The sequence below is a fragment of the Oenanthe melanoleuca genome, chromosome 8 (assembly GCF_029582105.1).
Source record: "Oenanthe melanoleuca isolate GR-GAL-2019-014 chromosome 8, OMel1.0, whole genome shotgun sequence".
NCBI classification, from domain to species: Eukaryota; Metazoa; Chordata; class Aves; order Passeriformes; family Muscicapidae; genus Oenanthe; species Oenanthe melanoleuca.
Window position 1 is genome coordinate 10,982,428 of NC_079342.1, and position 26,684 is coordinate 11,009,111.

The 26,684-nt window shown below is 37.6% G+C and overlaps 1 protein-coding gene across 3 annotated transcripts; it reads right to left on the reverse strand.

Annotated features, from left to right (window-relative positions):
• Positions 1 to 1,649: 1,649 nt before the first annotated feature.
• On the reverse strand, positions 1,650 to 24,900 carry MTF2 (metal response element binding transcription factor 2). 3 transcript variants are annotated; one of them, XM_056497303.1, is made up of 16 exons: positions 24,650 to 24,891; positions 24,275 to 24,329; positions 14,618 to 14,816; positions 14,389 to 14,470; positions 13,496 to 13,591; positions 13,025 to 13,125; positions 12,549 to 12,697; positions 11,853 to 11,948; positions 10,913 to 10,981; positions 9,963 to 10,086; positions 7,517 to 7,584; positions 6,972 to 7,142; positions 6,227 to 6,335; positions 6,004 to 6,062; positions 5,761 to 5,865; positions 1,650 to 4,942 (listed from the first exon to the last, which is right to left on the reverse strand). In XM_056497303.1, exons 5-16 carry the CDS (start codon positions 13,569 to 13,571, stop codon positions 4,588 to 4,590), a joined length of 1,482 nt encoding a protein of 493 aa, XP_056353278.1. In that variant the 5' UTR covers positions 13,572 to 13,591; positions 14,389 to 14,470; positions 14,618 to 14,816; positions 24,275 to 24,329; positions 24,650 to 24,891; the 3' UTR covers positions 1,650 to 4,587. The 3 variants fall into 3 exon arrangements, with proteins under 3 accessions (XP_056353278.1, XP_056353277.1, XP_056353279.1); XM_056497302.1 differs by lacking the exon at positions 24,275 to 24,329 and having other exon boundaries at positions 24,650 to 24,900; XM_056497304.1 differs by lacking the exon at positions 24,275 to 24,329 and having other exon boundaries at positions 24,688 to 24,792.
• Positions 24,901 to 26,684: the final 1,784 nt, after the last annotated feature.

The following is a 26,684-nucleotide window of genomic DNA, read 5'->3' on the forward strand; positions in this document are numbered from 1 at the left end:
TATCCATCCTCACTTCTCCATCTACTACCTGCTAAACTAGAACACAGGTACATAAGGAAGGCATAGAGTTGCCAAAAGAAAAGTCCAAGAAGCCTGTATCTATACATTTCAACTTTATGTTAAGAGACCTGAAATTAAACATCTAATAAATAAAGGTCCTTTCCTTTTATGCTCAAGGATTTAATGGAGTTAAAACCTTTCCAGTTGTTAATTAATTCCCTTTCCCACAACTTCCAACTATTGTTGATGATCTTTAGAATTTCTGGTCTCTGCTATCGTGCGACCAATTTGTGAAGTTATGAATACCAAATTTGAGCAACCAAGTAACACAGAGAAGACAAACTTAGTAATGGTCATGAATGAGACAAACAGGTACGTAGCAAAGCAATAACTATCCCACTGGATGGTGACACAAGTAAATACAACAATAGCCAAGTTTTGAAGTAAATGAGCTTGTTAAGAGTAAAACAGCAGATGTCAGGATTGGAAGGTACTGTGTTGAACATTAAATAAACAGAAAACTACAAAACCAAAACCACATGGAAGTCAATCAGTGCCAAACACTAAGTAGCTAACAATAGGAAGCGAACTGAATACTGTCAAATTGAGAAGCTGGAAACAAATTAGAACAAGAAAAACACACTGGCAAAATAGATTAGAAGAAAGATTAGAAAAAGACTGTATAAAAACAATGATATGAACTACAGCTGTATTTGAAAAAAAATTTTGGTTCTAGTGAAAACCACAACCAACTGTTGATATTGTGGTGTATGGATCTCAATGCTGAAATATGTACAAACCCGATTTAAAAAATAGCAGAGATGAGCTAGATGAGAACGTTAAGGGATTAAAAAATGCAAAGCACTAAAACACCAAGACAAAACAAAAATCTTGTTTCATTGTTGCTGAATGACAAAATTGAAAGACAGCAAAAGCATCAAATTTCAAGCTTGTTCTCAGATTGTGCACAGCTTGTACTGGTACTTGTCTTTTCTTTCTATTTTCCTGCACTACCTTTGCTAAAAGGCAGTTGTTTCTCCCTCCAACCTCCTTCAGCAACTCCAAAGGAAACACTTTTCCCATGTCTTTCATTTCATTACACCTCACCTATAGATTATCCAATTTATAAAAAAAACAAAACAAAAAAATAAACACCAGCAAACTTTTCTACAGACATTGACAACTCCAAAGTTTAACACATGCATTAATGTTTTTCTAACTAAACTAGGATATCAATAGATCTGACACCTCCATATACCCGTGGGTGTTTAGCCATCAGTTGAAGTTCAATATTGACCAAAGAATGTTTCCTGAACCCTTTACTCCATTTCTACAGAATGTAATTTTCTTCCATCATGCCCTTATCTGGAATATTATTTTTCATTTAGACAGATGTGCAGCAATTAGAGATGTGCCTGAACATATTACCTGCATAGCATTTGCAAGACTCATCCTCTTCACTTTGTGCACAGAACTAATGCTTCTGTCCAGTTTATCCTTATCACTGTTCTGACTATTGCTCCATCGTCAGCCTTGGTATGTTCCATCTCAATTCACCAATTTCCTTTTAAAATATAACACTAAAGATCACTTTAGTCAGATGTTCCAAAGACAAACCATTTTTCTGTTTATTAAATTATCTTCCCCCCTCCCCAGATAAAGTGCTTGTCTTCTTTAAAGGCCTTTTAAAATTTATTTGTCTTCATGTGAAATTAAAATATTGACCTTCATTTCATGTATCATGTTTGACATTTTTCAAAATTTCTTTGTAATCTCACTCGAAATGCATTATGCATAGAAAAAACATCGTTTTATTCAAAATTCCTGTTGAAGTTTTTGTTAAGAACAATGACTGGACAAATAGCTTGCTATGATGCATATTTTACAATTCTGACCAGTATTGTGCCATGATTTCTTTGCTGTCTTGTTCATGCGATACCTATATTTTTAGAACGATCACGAGAGACTTCTCCTACCTAAATACTACTGTAATACAAATAAAACATAATGGAAAAATATTAAATATACACATAGAAATGGGTCTAAATCAGTGACCATAACAAAGCTGAATTACATATATTTACACACATGCATACATACAATGATCAAGTTATACCAAATGAAATCATTACATACAGCAACGTTTGTCTTTTCCTTTAGACACACCACTACTACATACAATGAAATCCACATAAAATGAGAAAGGCATTTGTAGGTGTGCTTTAATTACTACTCTAGCTCTATCTTCAGCAGCACTATTGCAGCATTTTCCAGTACGTGACACTTTATAACAAAGCATCCCTCAAACATAGCTGGAACACCAGTTAGTGTCTATGTGCAGGGCAAGTGTCTCCAGGACAGGAACAGGAAAGCTAGAGACTGGGAAATGACGGATGGGAGGATGCCACCAAGAAAGTATGTGCTTCACAAGAGTACAGAATCAAAACTCATTCTTCTCTCTCAAAAAAATACACACATTTAATGTTGGTCGTTTAATTCTAAGAGAAAAGCAATTCCAAAAATACAAACTGAACATCAGAGTTAAGTCAACCACCATAATAAAATTAAATGACACTCACAACAGTTAGGTCTATGGACAGCTGAAGTTTGACAAGTATTTTCTTCCCACACCACCCCCACTAAAGTCCCCAAGTACATTCCAATATTTATTGTTAAATGAATCTTTATGAAAAATACTGCTGGTGTTCAGTTAGAATTAAAGGACTTGGATAAAGTGAAATAAAGACAAATACAGATGGTGTGAGTAAGGTTACAAAGGCTTTACATTTTGCATTCTCAAGATATAAACATTCAAAAATTAACATGAAGTTGCTGTGTTATTAAAATATTGCAGCTATAGGCAAGGCAACATTAAATTAATAGCTGAGGGTATGAGAAAAAAACCCATACATTTTAGTGAAGGTAAACAGAAGTGGGAGTTTTTAATTAGCATTTTTATAAAGCTAATATAACCCAGCCAGCCATAAGCCAAGCACAGGATAAAAAGCTTTCTCTGCTTCCTTTGGCTATAAGGTGACCAAAAAAAAAAAAAACCTCAGAAAAATATCACCTTTTCAAGATGTTCAAGATGAGCAGAAAAAGTCAAATAACCAAGTAATGGAATAAATATGTACTAACTCAGGCAGTACACTTTAAACCATTTGGTCATTTGGTAATGTTACATAATTTTATTTTGGTGGCAAACTGTAAGCATGTAAGAAAACTAACCTTATACAGTACAGTGAATAACCACCAAAGTAAAAATATTCTTCTGTTTACTCTTTGGCTAAAACTCCCTCAAAAGTAGCAGACAAAGAAAAAATATCTAATACTGGCAAGAGACTTTTTGACTTTTTTTTAACAAGTAAAATAATCTTACCAATTTAAACCTTGGTACATTTTATAAACACAAAAGAGGTAATATTGTAATAAAATCAGTAACATTACTTCAAATGGCAACATTTGTTGACCCTGTGCAATAATACACTTAGTTCATACTACATTTATCAAAATATGACTGTTTCTATAGGTATGTAGAAATCTGCACGGCTCCTGTCAACTTACTTTATAACTGGGACATGAAATTTACAATCAGAGTGCCACAAGAGCTTTCGAATTATTTCCAGTAGAATTAATTTTAAAATCTTCAGATCCTGCATTATTTTTTAACGGTTAATTCAAATGGAAAATAATGGAATGTAGAGCACATGATAATCAATGACTGCACCCATTGCCAGAACACGCTGCACTGGTTGGACACTTTTCCTTAGTACATAAAAAGCAACAGCACCCAATAAGCCTGAGAAGAAATGCTGCTGTGTAAATACTGGCAACTATTCCTGAAAAAAGAATTATGGGATGTATTCTCAAAGCTGACTGATCCCATAATCTGTATTGCATAGGTCACAATCACACATCTATATACACGCCCAGCTCTGTGTGTGCATATACACCTCTGTATATACGCACACACGCGCACACGCACACACACAGAATATATTAAGAAGACAATGAAGTCTGGTCACAGAGCAATTTACAGGCTCAATATATTTTTTTTCTTTTTTTTTTTTTTTTTTTTTTTTTTTTACACTTTGAAAGAAAACTTCAGTATTTTACAGTCTTCAGTAGGCATTATATACACTGCACTTATGAAATCTAGAAAGTATTGAAATAGAAATACATTTCTGCAAACATTTGGGTAAGAAAACAAACCAAGATTTTTCAAATATTTGTGCTATCTACATAATATTTTCTCTAAATCACAATAACTGTATCCATGGAATGTTCTCTAGAAAAATGTCATCTTTTTTCAAACACCATGCACATTTTTAAGCAATCGTAACCCAAAATATCCCAACCTAAAGCAATCTAACAATGTTCAGATTAAAAAATTTCATCTCAGATCAGATTTTAAAAAGATAAGTCTTTATCACAAGAGCTGTAATGATAACAATTACATGTTAAGGCTAAACTGGTTTTGTTTTGTTTTTTTCAGAAACACATTTAAAGACCATTTCTCTCGTGGCTCTGCATTATGAACTGTACTTACAGATGACAGTGCAGTGAACATAATGTTCAGTCCTACAGTCAGGATGCAGTTGCTCCTTCCCACTCCACAAGATACTGCACCTTTCCATCAAGTGTCACCCGACGAGCCAACACACGGTACTTTTCCCCACAAGCTATTCTACCTGCTGCACCAAAATAACTAGTGATGGAGTTCTTCAGATGATTGAGCTGTAACTCCTGATCTGCTAAGTTGTTAAGTATCTCTGTATTGAGTTCATCATACTGGTAATCTTCCTTGCTCTCATCATCTTTTACAATTTCTGAATTTTGAGTCTGGAGTGCTTTGCGCGGAAAGCGGCCCCTCCTCCTCAAATGTGGTATTGCAGCAGGCCAAGTTCTTCCTGTACGAGTCCTTTTTCTCGAGTCAGATAAACTATTGAAAATAAAACCCCACAGCATTAACTCCAAGGGAATTCAAAATGTATGCTTTATCATAAATTATTTCCATGCCACTCATGTAGTAATTTTTGTTGTTTTTCAATGAAAAAATACTTATTGCCTACAGATAGGTAACTCTAAGTATGGCACTTAGGTAACATTTTCAGAACTCTAAATTTAAAATGAGCTTTCTGAAAACTGACTATTTATATCAATAAAGCACATATAAATGACTTGCAAAAGCACTCAATAGCATGAACCAGAAAGAGAAGACAAAATAGTAGAATCCATGTATGTCAATAAAAGAGAAAATTCTATTTGCTGAACTTGAGAGAGGGAAAAGTTCAAGTAACAATTGGCTTGCAGGAAGGTGGACTGCAGTTAATAATTTATTTATAAATTCTGTGTCAATTTTTCAAGCTTTATTGACTCTAGAAAATCACAGTATACTTAGTATTTTATAACATGAATATACAAACCTACGAAAACAAAAGCTGCTGAAAATAATTCAGGATACATCAGTTCTTTTGTGACCACTAGGAGAAAACTAAGCTCAGCAAATGTTTACACAATTTAATTCTTTCCAGTAAATGTCACTTACCCATACATTTTTCATCAAAAACAATGGTTAGCGAGCACCAAAAAATCCTCACTCCCTGAGTTGTAAGCAGAACTATTAAAGACAAATTTTCACTCATCCTATTTCTTTGTATTTCCCCATGCTATTTATAGCTCTACTCTGAGAACATTTTATTAAAATTAATACACTGCAAATCTTGATCATTATAGCAGATAGAGTAACTTAATAGTTACCTATAATGTCTGGAAATGTTAGATGAGGTAGTTTCTTTCATACTGGCAGCACCTGTGGATTCCACATCTGAGGTATTGGATGAATGTGCAGTTCCATCAGATTTCCTGTTTTGCAAGATAATGCCATGTAAAAAAAAAATCCTGTATTAAAAACTAAGCTGACATTTCAGAAGCAAACAGATAAATTACATGGTGTTACAATGTTTTATGGGAGGATTGTTTTGGTTTTTTTTTTTAATTTACCCAACAGTGCAGGGTAATTCCAAGGCTGGGTTCTCTATCACTGGAACTGGTTCATTATCCTAAGAGGGGAAAAAAAAAAAAAAAAAAGGGCACTTAAATTTTTTTACTTATTTTATTTGAGAGCAGGTGGGGGAATATAAATTAACATTAACTTGTTATGTTTTTCTTCAACATTTATGATGCAGTTAGAAGGAAGGGAGGAAGGGGGAAGAAATATCCTTACCAGAGGAGATGACTCTGGAGTTTTGTGAATCATTTTTCTTGTATAGGGACCAGGTGGACGACCTACTGATTTTTTTTTCCCCTTTCTTTCTATACCATTACTTAATTCCCTAGAAGAAAATTTGTATTGTATTCTGTATTACTGATGATAATTTTAATTGAATACATGTTTTCCTTTGGCAATGAATATACAATTAGATGCTTATTTCGAAAACATTGTATTAAATGAGGTGATTCTGGCAAATCAAAATTTGCAAGTACACAGCTACGTTTTGTCTATATAATAACATAACAATGTATTTCTAGGGACATTACTGATTCCCAAATGTTGAAGAGGAATGAACAAGTATTAAATATCATTTATTCATATGATTACTCTTGGTGAAAGAGATGGCACATTTTCCAATACAAGTTACTATTTCACAACATACTTCCTATTGAGAATTCTAGTTAGATTATTGCCTAAGAGACCCAATAAGGCAAAAGATTTTGTTTCCCAAATGACAATAAAGTTGAGATATTTTCTATTGTTCTTACTACTAAATTTCATGTTGATTTTTAGAACAATCCTAATAGAAAGTAATTACATTTGTTCTAAGACCTTATTCTCACAAATAATCTGCCTTTACACTAAAAAAACCAAAACCAATATTCTACAAGAAAAAGGCCTTTTTTGTTGGCACCAAAAAATACCCAAAGTAGCCCAAATTAACCACAACACTTCTAGAATGACTGGGTTATTTTACCTCACATCAGGAATTGGTTTAGATGACTTTCTGCCTTTAATTTTGAACTCATGTGAAGTTCCTTCTGGCTCTTTATCAGCCTTTAAAGCAGCATTCGGTGGCACAGGAGGAACTCGAATTCTCAAGCCAAACAAATGCTTCTTTTTCTTTATTTCTTTTCCAGACATAAACCTAGGTGATGTTAAATTAATCGTTAAAATTCTGATGGGAATGTAACTTTTAAAATAGCAGGGTTCATGTAAAACCAAACTACATTCGAAGAGACTATTCATTCAAACACCCCTTTACTCCCCTCTTTACCCCATCACAATCCTCCTTCTCAAAAACAAAATGTGAAGTGGAAGGAAGATGGAAGTTATAATAATTCTCTCTCTTGGTCTGGGTTACAAAATTGTTATGTAATGTTATAACTTGAAACAGAAAAATTATTTAAAATTTAAAATGTTATCTACAGCCAGAGCAATTATCACATAGACTGAAGACTGTAACCTAAGTCAGATTAAATAGGCAAACAACATTTAAAACAAAAAGTACCAATAACTTACATAGTCTTGTAATCATTTAATGCCTCCAGGACGTGCTCATATCTTTCAGATTTTGGTGTATCTGCCAGCTGTAAAGTATTAATAAATCATTTAACCTCTCAAAATGTTCGGTAATAGGAAGATTCCAGTTACTCTGAGTTATTGTAACTACAGATTTGAATGTGAAGTACCTTAATGAAATATTAGTTGTGGCTGCATATTAACCATAATCCCACATATTTTGTGATTTACATCCACAGAATTAATACCAGGATCAAGCCAAGGACATAGAATGAGTTTCACTTTTAATAAGTACAATAAAAAAAACCCTCAAGAACATTTAATGTAATGAGGGAATATAACACTGGATGGCTCGCCTAACAAATTAATTGAGATTGCAAAGAGAGGATAACTATAGAGACAAAAGAATGCAATTATTTATGATAATTATGGCTAAGTCCTGCCATAGGACCCAATTCACATTATTTTTAAATCAACTTTTTTTAACCAACTTGATAAAAAAAATAAAGGAAAACACACAGAAAAATTATTAGAATTATAAAAACCCCAGCAGATTTAATTTTCATGCCCCTTTAGCAAAGACCCAGTCTAACCTCCCTCCTTTCACCGAAGCCTGAAGTGACTAATCCATATCAAGCTTTCCAAACATGAAATACTCTCTCTGGAAAATTGGATTTAAAAAATAACAGAGAAAAGCAGAATAAGTTTGGTGGTGACTGTCACATGGCTACAACACTTATGTATCAGAATGTAAAATTAGATTGTTTACACTTATATTTATATATCTACTTTTCAATTCCAGCAAAACTACTATTATTTTTGCAGTTGCCATGCCACAACTTGTAAATTTATCTTTAATTTCAGAGCTGTCAGCAGTTTATACATTTCACTACTAATATGAATACTAAAGACCAGACTGTACAATATCTACAGCTCAAAAGCAACCCAATAAAAAACCCAGGATCCAATAATTTCTAAAGAATACAATTCTCACCAAACAAGACTGAGAGAAAAGATCAAAGAATTCAACATGCTAACAGCTAAAAATGAGTAAATACACTCAAACCCCATCCTTTTAACATGATTTTGGACAAAATTCACAGTCTACCTGACTACCAAAGCTAAGGGAGGTGTTCAAATGGTTTTAGCCAAAGAAAGTAAGAACTTGCTTTCTATCTTCTCCATATGCATTCCGTACAATCTATTGTTATCTAGAGGTCTTGCAACTCTGCAGCACTAAACTACAGGAAACTGCCACATGTTTATTGTTTTCTAAATAACATGTTAAAAACTACTGGCTTAGGAGTTCTGATAGCTCCACCATGTACTACCTTCTTATCTACAGCTAAAACCATTTTCCTCTTACTCAAGTATAGAGAGATAGAGAAAGAAACTAACGTGTCATTTTTAACAGCGGCAATTTAAGGAGATTAAAAGCCCCTAAAATCATTATACTATATATGTGTCAATTATTTCTGTGACTAAATTGTTTCCCTCATTTCTCTAATTAACCAAAGTTAATCAGATTTTTCAAGCCAACTTTTGCCAACTTCATGAAAGATATTTACAATCTTCTCCGAACAAAGTATTGAAATTTCCTTAATACAGCCTGTATGAATTTATTAAAAATCTAGCCCTTCGAAAATGTAGCATTCAGACTTCAAATTAGCAGTTTCCTTGAAGGCATAGAAATATTAAAGAACTGAAAATACAAACTAAAGAAGTGAGTTTACTTATTTTGAATCTGCCCTTTCCTTCCTCCCCCTTAGTTATGTATTTTTCACAGACTGAGCATGGATGGACTGGAAGCAGAAGAGGGAAGAGGACAGAGAGGACTGTAACCTCTCAGTTTCTTCAATATGGCTTATGTGTTCCAAATCAATGACAGCTCCACCCTCCTCATCCACTGCTCTGACCAATCAAAATGTCTCGACTAGTAGCAGAATCCAACTGGAAAAGGATCAGAAACAGACTGGACACCAACTGGACACAAACTGACCACCCCCATGGTAAGAATTTGGATGGAAAGAAGAAATTTTTGAGTACAATATTTAACACATAAAAATGTGTTACACCTTACAGACAATTAATGTGGTCTTCACATGCAATATATTCTGCCTTCAATTCAACAGGGCACATGAAAATATCAAATAAAAGAATGATGAAACTAAAAGAGAATGTAGATATGCAACAGAATAAACAGTTAAGTAATGAAAAATCGCCATGCAAGTGATTAGTTGCATAGTTAACTGGAAGAAATCTTACAATTTAGAAAAATATGCACCACTTAAAAAGCATTCTATTTCTGCAAGGAAATCAAAAATTATTTCATTATTTGGGATTACCAGATTTTAAGGTACTAAAGGATTCAACATCCAGAGTAAAACAGTTCACAGGATATATGTATGCACAGTGCTTTAAAAACAAGGGTATTCTACTTACTTACCTCGCCAGGATGCAATCTATCCCAGTTTTCATTAATGTAGGCCATAAGTTCAAGCTCCGAATCAAAGTATTTTTTTTTATGAATAACACTTAGGTTGTAAAGGCATAGATGTGCTATATCTACCCTAGAATATTTGAATTAAAAAAAAAAAAGAAAACAAGTATTTTTCTTCCAATTGCTTTCCTTTGAAACAATTCAGTAGAAAAGATATTAGCATTATACAGGTGGAAGAACACAAATTCCAACCTAAGACACTCAATCCAGACAACACTATGAAGCCTCTTACAACTTCTCTTCAAGTGATTCCTTGTGTTTGGCATCTCATTTTCATTTCCGCCTCATTTCATTGTCATGACATTTTTCTCAACTCTGAAACTGGTCTGGACCGTGACACATGTAAGCAAGTCTTAATTCACACTTCAATGTATCAGTTCTGAATTCATGCAAGTATTTTGGTGAATTAACATTTAACAAGGCAATTTCCACCATGTATTTGTTAGCATAGGTATATATCCACTAAATTGGACATAATTTCTATTACAGACTAGTCTCATTAAGACTATTCAAGGAAACTATTACAAAATGTATCAGGATGTGTCCTTTAGTACTTACTACATTTGGCTTACATAATACAGCAGGATCCTAGACCTGCAAAACCACTTAACTTAGATATCTCCATCTTCACATACACACAACAAGTCAGTAGTTGCTTGTTACTTCACTGAACGATCCCAGGATTGAATCCCAAGAGCATGCAATCACAATACATCTCTACTCTTAAAGACAAGCTTTGAAAGAAATTTGTCCTTGATCATACACACAGCACAAATGACTTGGGAAACAGCTCAAGCTAAGACATGTATTTCCTTTTTAGCAAGGAGAACCAAAGCACCAAAAAGAAAAGCAAAGCATGTATTCAACTAACTTCTTTTTTAAAAATTCATACTTACCATCTCAAGGGTAAACGTTTGAGGTATTCTGGTCCAGAACTGCAAACTGAGCAAATGAACGTATAAAACCTAAAAATACATACATATATATATGTACACATGTCTGGGTGGTGGGTGTCCAAACAAATACAGAGTGTTTTAACATCCTGATTATGAAAAAATTAAAGTTAAGCAAACCAGAAACTCAGCTATATGGTATTTGTTAGTCCCTTTATTCTTTATCTTACTCCAGCAACTTCTGTAATCTGTGCTGATACCTACTGGGCCAGATACAATGCACTTCTTCAATCTCATCTTGCTATCACTGTTTCATTCTGCCTGAGAATGTCCCTCAACCTGTGACTGTATCCATGAAGATGCTCTGTAATGTCCCCAGCACAATCCTTCAAATGCAAAACCTGTGCTCCAGTGTAAATATGCATTTTAAGGATCCATACGTTCCTGTGTCCTCAGTTCCTTCATATAAACATTCCATAAAAGTTCCCACATAAAATCTTAATAATGAATGAAACACTCTGAGTCCCTTCTCCAGTTTTCCTCTTTCATGTGCTGCAAGTGCTCCAAGTTCCTCTTAAAATAAAAGCACAGACAGCACTATTTTTTGTTTCTTTTTGTCCTAACTCCTCACACATGAGCAGAGAATTAGAGCTGCACCTATCCTATACAGGATTTACACACAAAGTGAAGGCAGTAACAGCTGGAATCCAACTCTCCATTGCTCACCTCTCCACCACCCTCAACAGCATCCCCTGCTCAGCTGAGATGAAGAACTGCATTTTCCTGGCATCCAAACACAGGCCAACTTGTGTATAAACTTCTACTCAAAACCCCTTTTTGAAAAATACTGTTGTGTTATGGATGCCCTAATAAAAGCTCACATGTGAGACTTCACTCATATTTTTAAGAAATACAGCCATAAAGTACAACTCAATTTTCTTACCTGTCACCAAAAAGCATTGGCTTTTGGAGGCACTGCACACAAGCCTCATGAAACCACTGTTTACATTTGCAGCACTGCAACATCTTTAGATACCAGCTTCAACAACAGAAAGAGACACAAGATGTGTTAAAGTTACTGAAAATTGTTTCTTCATTATGTTTAAATTAAATAGGAAGGGATCTTTTGACCCAAACTGATTTTCACAGTTTATAAAACAATCATCTCTACGGATATTTCAGTAACATTTAGTTCCATAATGAGTTACTAGAAAAGACAGACTAAAGAAACTAAAAGCCTAAAGAATTAATTAAAAGAATCAATTAAGTTACTAAATTAAGAAAAAACCCATTTAGTTTACTCTGACATCAACCTTTTAATTCATAGGAAGAATTCAGGAACTCCATACAAGCTCCTTCTGACATACTAGATTAGCTTCCTTATTATTTTCTAAAACATGACTGCATTAAGTTACAAACATTTGTTCCGGGGATCCAACTACTTGAATCCTCAAAAAAAACCTCGTAGTTTACACCTTTTCCCTTGAGAAAAGGAACCATGCAAAACAGCCATGTTTGTTAAGTCTCAAAAGTCTCAAACCAGAGCTCTGTCCTGTGTGTATACACACCAAAACAAGAAAATAGTCCAATTTTGTAGCTGCAGTAAAGAAAAGTTTTTACATATTAACCATTTACTTACTCTCCAGGTCCTCCACAATAGCAATAACACTGCTGGACATTGGTTTTATGACCTGCATCCCACTCAAGGTCTGTTGCATTATATGGTAACGTTTGTTTCATGACTTGCAGTGCTTTGGCATTTGGTCCTTTCTTAAGCGCACCACCTCTCTGGGCAAAAACAGATACATCAGTTTACAAAAAACAGCTATGTATTTCTGAAACCTTCAAAGCCTTTCATTTGATTGTAGAAAAGTTTTCATAACTTTCAAGTCAAATATTTTCAGGTGTATTTATGCTTTAGTACTAACACGTTTGTTTAAAAGTGAAACATTGTCAATTTCTAAAAATAGCATTATTTCTCAACAGACAAAATTTGCGTTCAGATCAAAGATAAAAAAGAAATCACTAAAAAAAGTCATTTTTCATTGTTTCAATTTCAAAATCAAAGATGCATGCAATTTGAAATGTATTAACTTTTTTTTCCTAGAAACACACCTTTGTTGTTGTTGCAAAGACACACTGTCGACAGAGCCATTTATCATCCGAATCAATCACGCTGGAGTCAATATTTGGTGTGTGACACAGCTGATGGTAACCTGTATGAAGAATGATCAGCCAAACTGTGATTAAAATGACAAAAGCTCACACAGAATTAACTATACATAACTTTAATGCAACTATAAGGCATTATCAATCATTAAGTGCCAAAAACCCGAACAAAAGATTGGTAACACATTCAAAATGGTTTTTTAAATTTTCTTAGTAGAAAAAAATAATCTTGACTTACAGAACAGGTGTTAGTCACTTTAACATGGATTATCATCTTTCATTGAGCTGTTAATAGCCACTAAGGGCTACAAAATTTAAGATCAGTTGAGCAGTCAGTCATAGCCGGGCAAATATCCTCCTTTGTGAAACAAATCAAAACATCTTTTAAAATGCAGTAAATAGAAAAAATCTAGTTACCTTGCCCACATTTATCACATATAACCATTTCATTTGGTGCTTCTGAATACTCTTCCTGACATATTGTACAGACCATTTCCCCACTCTCAGTGGCTCCTAGACAAAGATGAGATTGTGATTTTTTCAGATTATATCTGCAGTAAGAACAGTTACCACATGTATAGCCTTCTTCACAATTTCACTTACAGATGCATGCGCTGTAGAAACACATTGTTACAGTGCCAAACTTCTTAATAAGTACATATTCAGACATTTTGTACAGACTGTTATAAATATTTATACCACTTATGATAAGCTATCAGTTATTTACAGGCTTTGTATTGCCAACTGACTATGCAATCCGTGGTTCCTCAACATCAATGATAACAATTCAGTCACTGAATAAAGAACACAAATTTAGGCTAAAACTACCTATAAAAAATTCTAGTTGGACAACTAATAAATCTTTTGTATTTTTAATACTTTGTGTTTCTTTCCACGTAAATACATACACCCATTGCATTATCTTTTTGACAGATCTGCCAAAGCTGCCTTAAGCTCCAACATAACTACTACTACATATCTGCAAGTGCACAAAAGCACACAGTTACAGTAGACGCAGGAGAAAAAAGTAAGTTTGCAAACCGGAAACAAAACTACATCTTGTTCCATTTATACCACATACCAATGCAACAGTTGATTGAAATACAAACTTCTAAATTACAGAATATCCTGTATATGGAAGAGACTTGATACTCATTTATTACTTTTTTTCTTTATTAGTATAATTTTTGCTCCTGGATCACATTAAATTATATCACTCTTTAGAATAAAAGAATATAATATGATCATCTTTTGACAGTAATCTAAATAAATAAGATACCAAACAATGACTACTTCATGGAAGTTCTTGCCTGTTTGTATGTCCTTCCAGAGAACCCAGGATTTGGAACTGTCTTCAAATATAATGAAGCAGTTCTGTTTCAGTTTGTTTATCTGAAAGACAGAAATACAGTGGAAGTCATGAGTAAAAGCACCAAACAGAAGAATGTATTTAATACTGTATAAATAAGACAATAATACTGCAATTTTCAACAGTACGTGACACTTCAAGACTCCAGTGAAGTTAAAAAATGTGATTACCTTTTTGATAGTTCCAAGATAAAACAAGCCATCTGACCATCTAGCTAGGACATCCTGACCTTCCTCAAATTTACAAAGTGGCTTTTTGGCTTTCTGTCCATCACGTAACGGCAACTTGGCCAGAGATGCTGAGCTCTTATGGCTGCGACGTAAAGGAGACCGCTTATGGACCAGTGAATTACCCACCGCTGTGGAGTCTCTAAGGGAAGGCAAGCAAGAGAAGAGGTAACCAGAACTGGGTAAAAGGAGCTGTGCATTGGAAATACCAGCATGACCAACTCCAGAACTTCAGGTAACAAAAGACCTGCTCGTCTTTTCTGAATTTACACACCTTTAGTAGCAGTGTCTCTGCTACTGCACAAGTGTACAAAATCTGAAAGAGACAAGTTTTAAAAAGAGAAGTGTCCTAGGAAATCAACTAATATAAATAAGGATTATGAGGATGGGGACACGCAAACTTCCCAGCTCAGAGACTCTTCATAAAATCACCAGAAGCATTGAAAAACACATCAAAAACATGCAATACTGGATTACTTACACAAAACTCAAATCACTGCCAATTTTCTAAAATTCCAAGGAAGCTAAAAAGGTCCTAAGCCAATTCTAACTGCATTACCTTAGCTGGGAGAGTACAGGTTGAGCATTATGCTGGCTCAAGGTACTTAACTGAGGAACCTCCAACACAGAATCATGCAATGCCCCTAAGCACAGCTGTAAAGCTTTCCAGCACAGGAAGAATTTCTACATGTTGAATTTCTTAATGCAAAATAAATTTTCCCCTCTGTTAGAGCAAGGGTGGAAAATAATGAGGGAAAAACAACAGATCTTGCAACCTTTCTTCATACATAAACCCCAAAACTGTAAGTTATTTGTATCAATAAGCACTTTTCCTCATATATTCCACAATACATAGTCTATCTATATGTGTGGATATGCTTTTATGCCAGACTAGCTGTCAAACACCATATTTCAATTAAAGCAGTAAAATACAGAAAATTATAAAACAGGACCAGAGAGTCTATAAGGAAGAACTTAGTAAGTAACACTCAGAATTTGAGACTATGTAACAAATTTATCATTTGTATATATAAAAGTGTTTTCTCTAGAAGCTACATGTATGTGTAACATGGATGCAAACACAATTATGGATCATGAAATTAAATAGCATTCAGTCAACTGAAGAGCAGTTTCACCTCACTCAAGATACCTTAGGTACATTATCAGCACCAAAAACACCTGAATTAATCACAAAGCGCCAACAAAAAGCAGTAAACTAATCAGTGTCTCATAGTTAGAGAATTGCTATACAGATATTTGAGAAGTTGCTCTACAATTTCAAAGAGAAAGGAATCTTCACTCTAAAGGGAAGTAAATTCTAAAGAATTTACTACTCACATTTAATATGACAAAACTGGAAAGGTAATGGCTTAATATATCATATGAAACAGTTTAAACCAAGAAAGGAACAAGAAAATCAGCTGCTTTAAGCATATTTGTAATCAGTGTGACATTTAACAATGACATTACAGTAAGAGCAGCTATAATGGGCCTCTGGCATCCTCATGCACAACTGGGTCACCTAAGTCCTGCTTGATCCCAAACACAAAAATATTCAGATGGGTGACTAGGGAAGACCGGAGGAACAAAAAAATCCTTTGGCTTGTTTCACAGTTGACACCTTGTCACTTCATCTGACATCCTTCATCACTGCAACAGAAAATTAAACTGCCATTCTCCATCTTCTCTTTCCATGGTGCAAGTAACAATGTTCAGACTCACCACCGAGCCAGATTTCCCAGATAAAGAATTTCACCAATTCTGCTGCTTCTTACACAAAAGCTAATTCTAATTACTGCTACTTTTCCTCAGCTCTACTCTAATCTCTGATAAAAGACAAGATACATGCAGAATTCAAAATAGGTTTACAATAACAGAATAAAAATATAGCAGCCAAGGACACTTATTTTTTGCTTTCTTGGCACTAACATCTGGTTTACAACCGGTTTGCCAGAACTACTCTCAGAGAGGTACAAAGATTTTCTTTCCAATTTTTTTCTGGTGTTTAAGAGTATAGGAAAAACTAGATTAGCCTAGCTAGGCTAGCCTAGAAATAGGTAGCTATTCCTGCTACAAGGCAGGAACATTTGCTCTTCTTTTCCAGTACTTGAAAAGATGTGTGAAAGATCTCATACCAAATACACAAAAACACAAATTCATTTATCATAAGCAGTACAGATTGCCACTTAAAAAACAACTGTGCGCTTCATATGTTAAAAAAAAAAAAAAAGTCCTCAAAAACATTCTTTTAAGTCCAAAAGTTTGTCTCACACCACCATTGAAATCATAACCAAAAAAAAAGTGCATCATTTTCTGGCACAAAACACTTAAACTAATCTATACATTCACTTATGCAACAACATAAATACACAACAGCAGCTTCAGCCCCTGAAGAGCCTTGATACACAGTAAAAATGTGAGCCAATAAACCAGACACTTCTCCATTGTCCACACTGCTCTCTTTGTGAGTGATGGCAGAGCTGAACAGCTCATGAAGCAGCCCCTGCTGTGGCAGTTTATGGTTTATCTCAGAGACTGAAAATAGGGTTACTTATTACAATAGGCTGACAGTAACTTAACAGTTGCTTTCCACATGGATAGGAAGTTTCTCTCCAGGGAAACATTCCCTCAATGGTTTTGACTTCGATTAAGTAGGAGGTCAATTGTTTTAACAAGTTGACTTTAATGAACAGGACATAAGTTACTTAAAGTAGGTGCCTCTGAAGTATGTTCCGGAGCCACTGCACAAGAAATGCAGGGCAGACCAGTGTAAATGCTACCTGCATAAAATCTTACTAACTTACCCATCTGTCCTGTCACAGCTCTAATTGTTGTAGTGGAATGCCAAAAAGTCACACCTATCATTAATTAAAACTTTTGTTGGAAGTTAAAATGCAAACTGAATTGCAAAATTGGCATGCAAGAAGGGTTCATATTTTCCAGCAACTTGCTTTCCAGTCTTCCTTAAAGTTAGCTTCATAGCACCCTCCTAACACATAATAATATGGTTACCGACAAAACCAGTAACCTTGAAATAACAATTTCCCCATCATCTTAAACACTTCTCTCCAAGAACTTATAATTGAACAATATCCATCAGAAGCACTCTTTTTCAAAAAATCTTATCAACATCTACATTATCTCATTTAACTTTCACAACCAAGCTACACTGTATGTCATAGAGAACGCATGGCTTTTCATCTATTACTCAATGCTAAGGATGTTGTGCTGTACTCATACTCTAGTACTTAAAATGCAAGAACAAAGTACTTATATATTCATACAATCTTTCAGAAGTTAGTGGTGGCAGTCAGTAAAATGTGTCTGCACACTAATATATGTTTGAAAATAGAAATGCACTTCCACCTTTTCTTAGTAAGTTGATGTAATGAAGTACGGAAAATGCTCACTGATTTTCACCTTGGTAGATAGGTCATAGCCACAGATATTCTCAAGCAAGACAGGCAGAAAGATGCCTTCTATTCATCTACTTAATGAATGAATTTATAATATTTTGCAGAAGAAGATTAACTGTCATTGTCAACAGGAATGGCAAACTCCCTCCCAAAGTCAAGTACCTAAATCAGTCTGATTTATGAACCATAAGCAGTTACTATTCCTAGCATTGTATTTATCAAAATCAGATTTGTTAGCTTTGACTCACTTGTAGCTCTAACATCTTTATCGACAGTTAGAAAATTTTGGTGTTCATTTGGTGCCTCTATTCCTCTACATCTAGAGCTATCCCACAAAAAGAAGTGGAAAAGCTGGGGGAGAAGATGTGAAGAGGCAGGAGGATTAAAAAGACTGAGCATTCTTGTGTCCAAGTGTCTTTTTCATAAGATCATTCATACTCCTGTACTCCTTTAATCTCAATAACTGCAGTCAAAAAAATTCTGTTAAGAAAAACTCCCTTGACGGGTTGTTGGGTTTTTTTCCCAGCCTTCTCAGTTCACTGATGTTTCACAGAATTGTTAGTAAGCACAACTGAATAAATGCAAACAAGCAACTTCTCACACAAACTCCCTCAGCTGGCACTGCCAGACTGCCTGAATGAAGTAGTCAGGTTCACTGACAATCCATACAATTGCAGGAAACTTTTGCAGACAAGCTGCCAGATTCACAAATGCTGCAACAGTAACAGATGATAGATACCCTATGAGGACAGACAGTTTGGAAGCATTAAAGATACTAAGTTTTAACAACAAAGTGCCCAAAGAACATTGAGAGAAACTTTTAATCCACTGAGAAAACTCAAAGTGGGACAAATAACTCATTTATTCCTAGTAAATACAAATCACAGTGAAGGGATGACTACTTTAAAGATTTATCACAAGGGAGTTCAGATAGATCCTAAACTTCTGTGGCCTATCTTAGTAGAATCTGTATGTGATTTCTATCTCAGAACTGGAAATGTGGTATCCCACAGGAAAGGAAAATATAGTGAAAGAACTTATGATAACTAGATAGAATCAGATCCTGGAAGTACAATGTTACTGCTGATTAATCAAAAATTTTTTTTTGGTCTGAAGTTGCAAACTAGCCCTTTATTACCCTTTATTAGAGAGAGCTAACTATGAACAAGTTGTAAGATGATGTAAAATACCAGCAGTCTGCTCTTCTCTCCTTTAAACAGGAGAGTTAACATTCACATAGAATGAGGGCAGTGGAGGTCTAGCAAGGGCTCAGAACACACAAAACTCACGGCAGTTTCACACATGGCTTATCCAATACAGCACCTTCCCAGCAGCTCTAGAATGACAAGCTGGCTTCTCCAATAGCTAATTCTGTTTTCTTTCCCTTAATATGGATTCACTGGCTGATATTTAAAACAAATTAAAGTACCTCACAGAGAGATCTGATGTCTAAATAAGCCAGGTAAGCAACAAGTGCTAGAAGACAGCAGAAAAGGGAAATTAATCTTGTCTGAGACTAATATTTGTAGCTTGTTTACACAGCTCCACATAACCAAGCTAAAGCCAACATTTATGTTTCCAACATTGCCTCTGACTAGGATCTGGTCTCTACATTAACAACTGGAGAGATGTTGGATCCTGGCCACACTTCTTCCTTTCAGATTCTTCACTATTTATGAGATCTCACACCAACCACTATCTGTTCACTGTGGCAAACAAACTTTCCTCCCCCAAATAAAAAGATTCTCCTGGGCCAAGAAGACAGTCAAAATGAACAGGATGACAAGTCAAACCTAAATTAACTTCCCCCACTCCAACCCAGGTCCAAACTTCAGATCAGGTTGATTGAACTGGTAACAAAAAAGAAAATAATATTTTGCTTTTCATAATACCAACATTATTGCATCAGTCACTTTTCAATTACACATAAACAGGCTATCATATTAGTATACATTGCTAACTTCTATTAAGCAAATGATCAAGTACAAGTCTGGATTATAGTCTATCATCTACACTACTTCGTAGGCTGAGATTAATATTGCTTTTCCAATGTGCCATATCATACAATATCTACAAAACACACTTGAAGCTCCTTATCTTTACACTACTTTGCATGCTGGTACAATCAAAAGCCAACTGCTCCAAAGAAGGGCAAGGGGACTCTAACCTAGGCATCCCTCAGTCTAGAAAAGTAGAGAGTAGTGACTAGAGAATTCTCAGGAATTCTCTAGTCCTGCTCAGCACAGCATCAGCCAGGAGGCCAAACCAGGCAGCCACACAAACACCCTGGGCCCCCGTTTCATGCTGAGCTCCCACCCTGGGGATGGGGGACGTTCCCTCCCCCATCAGAATCTCTTATTCCAATGTAGGCATGTTACCTCTTGTCCTCCTGCTGTGCAGACACTAATTGCATCACACTAATTTTCACATAGAAGCTGGAAGGCTGCAGTTATATCTCCCTGAAGCTGAATAAACCTGGTTCCCTAAGGCCCCTCTCATAGGGCAAGTGCTCCACTCCCTGACTGTTCTGGTGGTCCTACACCAAACTCTTCTGGTCTGATGTCTCTTGCAGTGGTAGCACCAAAACACAGCATTCCAAGATGCTGTCTAATGAGTCCTGTGTAGGAGGAAATAATCACGTCCCCTCAGTCTTCTATTCCTGTTATAGCCCAGGATACCCCTTGCCTTAGCTCACAGGACATAGCACTGGCTTGTATTCTGCTTTCTGTCTGTCAGAACCCCAGCCAATCTTAGCCTGGGGTTCCTTTTTCAGATGCAGGACTCTGCTTTCTTATCTGCTGAATTTCATTAAGTTCAATCTCTTCCTTCAGCCTTGCTGAAACTGAGGGGACAAGGATCTCCCCACGTTCAAAAACCCTGTCATTTTTAACACAGAAGGTGGTCAGGTTGTTCAGGCCATAATTTATAGCTTTGGTGACTGTTACCAGCCATCACCTTTCCATGCATCCAGAAACATCCTCCAGGAAGACTTCATGACTTCCCTAATGATCAAGTGAAGCTAATCAGCTTGTGGTTCCCTAGGTTGAACTCAGCCCTTTCCAAAGATGGGGTAACACATGCAAATCTCAAATCATTATGGATTAGCCCTTTTCTCCACAACATGTCATAGTGACGAAGAGCCCTACAAGAACATCACATAGTTTCCTTGGTGCTCTTCAAAGCAGCCTGGTCCTATGGGCCTACATGAGCCAAGTTCACATTTGTTCAAAGGTGAAGCAAGCCAATTCACAGGCCACTCTAGCAGAACTTAACAAATTTACCACAGATAGAAGTTAAAATATCATTTAAGGCAGAACAACTTTGTCCTACCAATGATTTCAGGGTAACCGTTCTGTATAAGCCACTCCTTGTCAGCAAGATAAGAAATTGTAACTTGCTCATTCTCAGCTTTACCCAGTCAACCCTAATAGTACCCATGTTGATCAAATTTGATTTTACATAATACAGGACTATCCCAACAGGGTGATTGGCTTTGGTGAGGGTTTTCATTCTTTCAAAGGGTCTTATACTTTGGCTATGATTTTCTTTTTCTGAATTCTTCTGGCTGGTTAGACTCTTTAGGGAACTCTCTAGTTATCACAGAGTATCTTTTCATCAGCGAGTTTAAGTAGATGCACACTTTCAAAACTATATACATCACATTACCTGACAAAAGTAATAAATTTTGCTTCTAAGAAATAAAAAAGTGGCAATAAAAACTAAGTGAGGTCCCACACCCTATCAATCTGATTAGCAGTTAAGTCTATGAATCTGCTGCATATCAGAAAGAAGTTTAGCCAGAGGACTGAGGGGAAGCAACTGCTTGTGACACAAAACTTGTTAGACCTTGTGAAATAGGTCTTAATGTCCTTAATAAGATTGATGCATACTGTTAAAAAGAGGTGGTCACCAGGATAAGTGTTCATAATGCTCATAATACTACAACCATTTGTGATTTTATTTTTGCTCATATTCTCCCTTGCTCATATTGCTCCTCTTAAATAACTAGAAGTGTTTTAAATCTATGTGATATAACTAGTGAAAGTATTAGAGTTTAAAAAAATCATTACAGAATAACATATTTAGTTAGGGAAAGTAGGGAAATAGGACAGGGCAGTCTGTACTGCAAGAGCCATTTGTTTGGGATTGGTCACGTGTTTGCATGTGAAGAGGCAGAAGGTACATGGAGAAAACAATGGCACCGGGTCACAAGACACCTCTTAAGACCAAAATTCCCCTTCATTGTATCCTCAGCACCTCTGTGAAAACAGCAACTGCCTTTTGGGTTTCTACAGTATCCAAATCCAGTAAGCGCAGCAACACACCTAAAGGAAGTGTGAGCACACAGCCCAGCAATGAAAGAAGTAACAGACAATATGCTATCTTGCTCTGGGAGAAGCGGGGAAGAAAAAGGATTTCGGAGCTGATCGAAATCCCATAATGATAAGTTTTCTTCTTTAAGCTTAGTCTGCAAAAACAGCAACCTCTATAAGCATTCCACAGAATTAAAAAAATAAATAGATCTAAAACATAAGTAAAGTAGCATTATCCTTGAAGATATTTAGTGAGTGAAGTATGTCCAGACTCATCAGGAATGCTCTCATCCTTAGCTCTCCTCTCAAAGAAAGTTAAGCACCTTGATGTCACTCCTCCATGAAGGTTCTCTCCAGCCATATCTGTGGTTTTACAATTCTTCTCCTGTTGTGTTTTGCTCAAAGACACACTTCCCCTCCATTTCCGACAAGGAAGGCCCGTGAAGAAGGTGAAACCAGCTCTGCAGCAAAGCCAGCGGCCAGCCACGTAAAAAATGCAGTCAATTCACAAACTAAGAGAAGATTCATACTGGCTTTAGTCACATGTACTTCTAGTTACATCTCCAAGCTTCCTCCTCCACAACTCACATGAGGAGCATAAAATATGCTTTAGTGCCTCTACATTAATTCACATCCATCTCCAGGGAATACAGAAGTCCACCATCTACTGGAAAATTAACTGGAACTTACTTGTTTCAGCTGCTCTTCTCATAAATTTTACCTGATCTCCTGGTGGAGGGAAGGACAAACATAATTTCATACTAACTACCACTATATGTCACTTTCACCTATTAAAAAATATATATAGCCTGCTGACTAACCTATTAAGTCAAATGAAAAGCATCTACATCTGATATTAAATTCTTTCCAGAACAGAAAAGGCAAGTTGTTATGAAGCCACACACCTCTATTTGACAAAATAAGGGTTAAATGAGGAAACATTATAACATTATACTCTCAGTACAGCTCAACATTTCACAGATTGTAGCTCATTGAAAAGACCCTTCTCATTTTCAATATATTATGCATTTTCATTCATACGTTCAATCTTTGTTTTCCCTTATTCTCCTTTCAATAAAAACCTATCAGCTCATTAACCTGTATTCTAACAATACAGAAATTGAACATTTTTGCCTCCCTTTTAACCTCAAATGCTTCCAAATTAAATGTAATTTGAGGTCTCAAAAAAGGGGACAAACATTACCAGGTTAAATTTTACCAATCCGGCAATAGATCCAAAAAAAAAAGAAAAACAAACAAAAAAAACAGAAAACTTTTTTTATTACTATCCCACACTTTTGGCAGTTTGAGTGTATATCATTGGTCCCATTCCCTTACACTAAGTCAGAAGGAAACCATGTCATTACCCATTACTACATCTGACCTTTCAAAGTTATGATAAGCTGGGCCTATCACAAATTCCAGAAACAACCATAATGCTACACTGCTTTCCTGGCAGAGCCTTTCATTTAGTTATGCAGGCCCTCTACTTCTAACAGCACCCTGATCCTTCATGGATGAAGGACAACCCCTCGTATTTCAACACTAATATCAGTGTCCAGAGCATCCAGCACAGAACCATATTGTTCTCTTTCACTAAAAGAGGTATCAGCCCATTCTTTCCACAGAATTTAAAAAAAAAAAAAAAGGCATTAATGTATATCCTTTCAGCCAGCAACAGTTACCGCATTTAAGTGAACTAAAAACCTGCTGTGCACATTCAAATCGTCAAGCCTGACAGAAATTAAGTGGTGAGGCATTACAAACAAACAAAAAAAGAAAACAAAGCCACACACAAAAAAACCCCAAACAAAAAGAAACAAACCCCCTCCCCCCCCCCAAAAAACAAAGTTACCAACGAGCACCACTACCTCTTTGTGCTGCTCTCTTCGCACTCGAGCAAACGCAGCCTACTCGGACAATATCCTTAAAGGAGAAGATGAAAATACAGCTGGCGCGAGGCTGATGGCACCACACCGCCGCAGCCCCCGGCCCCGCCGACCGGCCCGCTGCCTCCCTCCCTTTGTTTTGGTCACCGAGGAGCACCGCTGACCCTCACATTCGCCTGCCAGCGGCCGCTCGGAGGGAGCTCCCTCCCCTCCCCCAGGCCTCGGGCCCCCGCGCCGGAGCGGGCCCCTCGCAGCGCTCCCCGCCGCGGCGCTGCGATCGGCACCGGCGGCCCGGGCTGCGGGATGGCCCCCCCCACCGCGCGGGCCCGGCCGTCCCTCCCTCCCCCCACCCCTCACCTCATTCGGTCTCCCCAGTGGTGCCAACTGCCTCATACAGGGAAATCGGCGAGCTCGGAGCCTCCCCCGGCGGCGGGCGCGGTGCGGCCGGGCGCTGGGTGCGCAGCGAGCCCCCCGGGCGCGGACCCGCGGCGGAAGGCGGCGGGGGACGGTCAGACCCGCCTCACGGGCAGCCCGGCCCCGGCGCAGCCCCTCGCCATTTTTGTTTCCCGCGGAGGAGGCGCTGGTGCATTCTGGGAGCACAAAGGGCCGCGGCCCCGCCCCGGCGGCCCCGCCTGCGCCGGCAGCGCGGGGGGCGGGCGCGGGGGCGCGCGGCGGAGGGACACAGGCGCAGTTGCGCCTGTGCCGCTGGTGAACAAAGAGGGACTACTTTATCCGTGCGCGCCCGGAGCAGATCTGTGCGCGCCGTCGGAGCTCGTTTTTGCCGTGGCGCTCATTGTTCCCGCCGCACCTGACGGGATGCGGGAGGGCTTGGCCTCGTCGTTCCGCGGCACTCCCGCCCGGGCTCGGGGGTTAGCTCCCCGCCTGTGGGGTCTGCCCTGCCGTGTGGAATCAGTCCGGGTCCGCCTTCTTAACCCGGTGGTTGGCGAGGCGAGGTTAGGCCCGGCCCAGGTACCAGCGGCTGCCGCGGCCGGCCTGTGGGCAGTGGACTGGACAGTGTTCTCTTCTGCATTGACATTGGGACGCTGCCATTTTAGGAGATGAGCTGAACCTTAGTTCAGTTTTTAGCAGCATTTGTATTAGCTAAGCTAATGGAATATGCTGAGCAGGGAGGTCATGGAGTCTCCATCTGGATTCATTCAAAACCCACCTGGATGCAGTTCTGTGCAACCTGCTCTAGCTGACCCTGCCTCGGCAGGGGGTTTGGACTAGATGGTCTCCAGCGGTCCCTTCTGACACTAACAATTCTCTGATCCAGAAATACCTTTTTATTTTCCATCACTGTGTTTTGTTCAGACTCCAGTACTAGGCCGGTCTCTATGGTCCGCATGGTTAAGCATGGCAATTGCCCAATACCGAGGTAATAAACACTATAAAACTTGTCCTAACCACGCAGCTCACCCTTGTGCAACACTGGAGTGCAAGTTCTCCCTGGATCAGATTTCACCGACTGGTGTCACTCTCAGGAATGGAACTCAAAAGACTGCATGGTGAATTTAGGATTCCAATCTGTCTCCTGGTCAAACTGGCCAAGTTCTCAAAGCCACCTGAAACTAAGGTACTGGAGCAGTTTGCCATCTCTGGAAAGGGTCACAGGGATGGAAGCCTGGGCAGAGCACTGGAGTACAGCTTAGTCTGGCCAGTTCCTAATTACATCAAAGTAAAGTAGTATTTATAATCAAAACCCGTATTCAGAGTTTTTAAATACAAGTTCAAGGGCATAGTTCGCCCTTGAATGCACTAACTAGAGTCGTGGTGGTCAGCTAAAAACAGACTCGGACAACGCAAAGGGCCCTGTTCCCCCTTCACAGATTTTCACTTAAACAGCAGTCAGATACTGCTGGTGATGAAGGCAAAGGGTCACCAGCAGGAGAAAAAAAAGTTAGAATCAGTCTGACATATATCCACATACAAATTCTTATTTTTAAATCACAATGTTTATATGAGAACCAGTGTTCAGCTAAGTTAAAAAGCAAACTTTCTAGTCAGCAACAGAATAAACATCAATAATTGGCTACATCACAGCTTCCTTTTTTAGTATTGTATTTGGAAGGTCTTACCAGCCTGTTGTCCTGCTGTATCTTTAAAATTAATTTAATCAAAATTTGTCTAAGTAGAATCAGTCACCTAGAATGTAAATTGTTTCACCACCAGTCCAAAACCCCCACAAACTCAACACAAAATCTTGTGATAAGGAAGACATGTGCCATCTCTACTTTCCTTATCCTTAAAATATTGTTCCCAGCAGGAGTTTGCAGACTTTCATTGCAGAATTGCAGGGCTGCATGGGCCTTTCCTACCCATAAAGCAACACTTGTCACAAAGCCAGGAGCTGGTGCTGGAATAGCATTATGTGAGGGCAGCAGAAAAACAA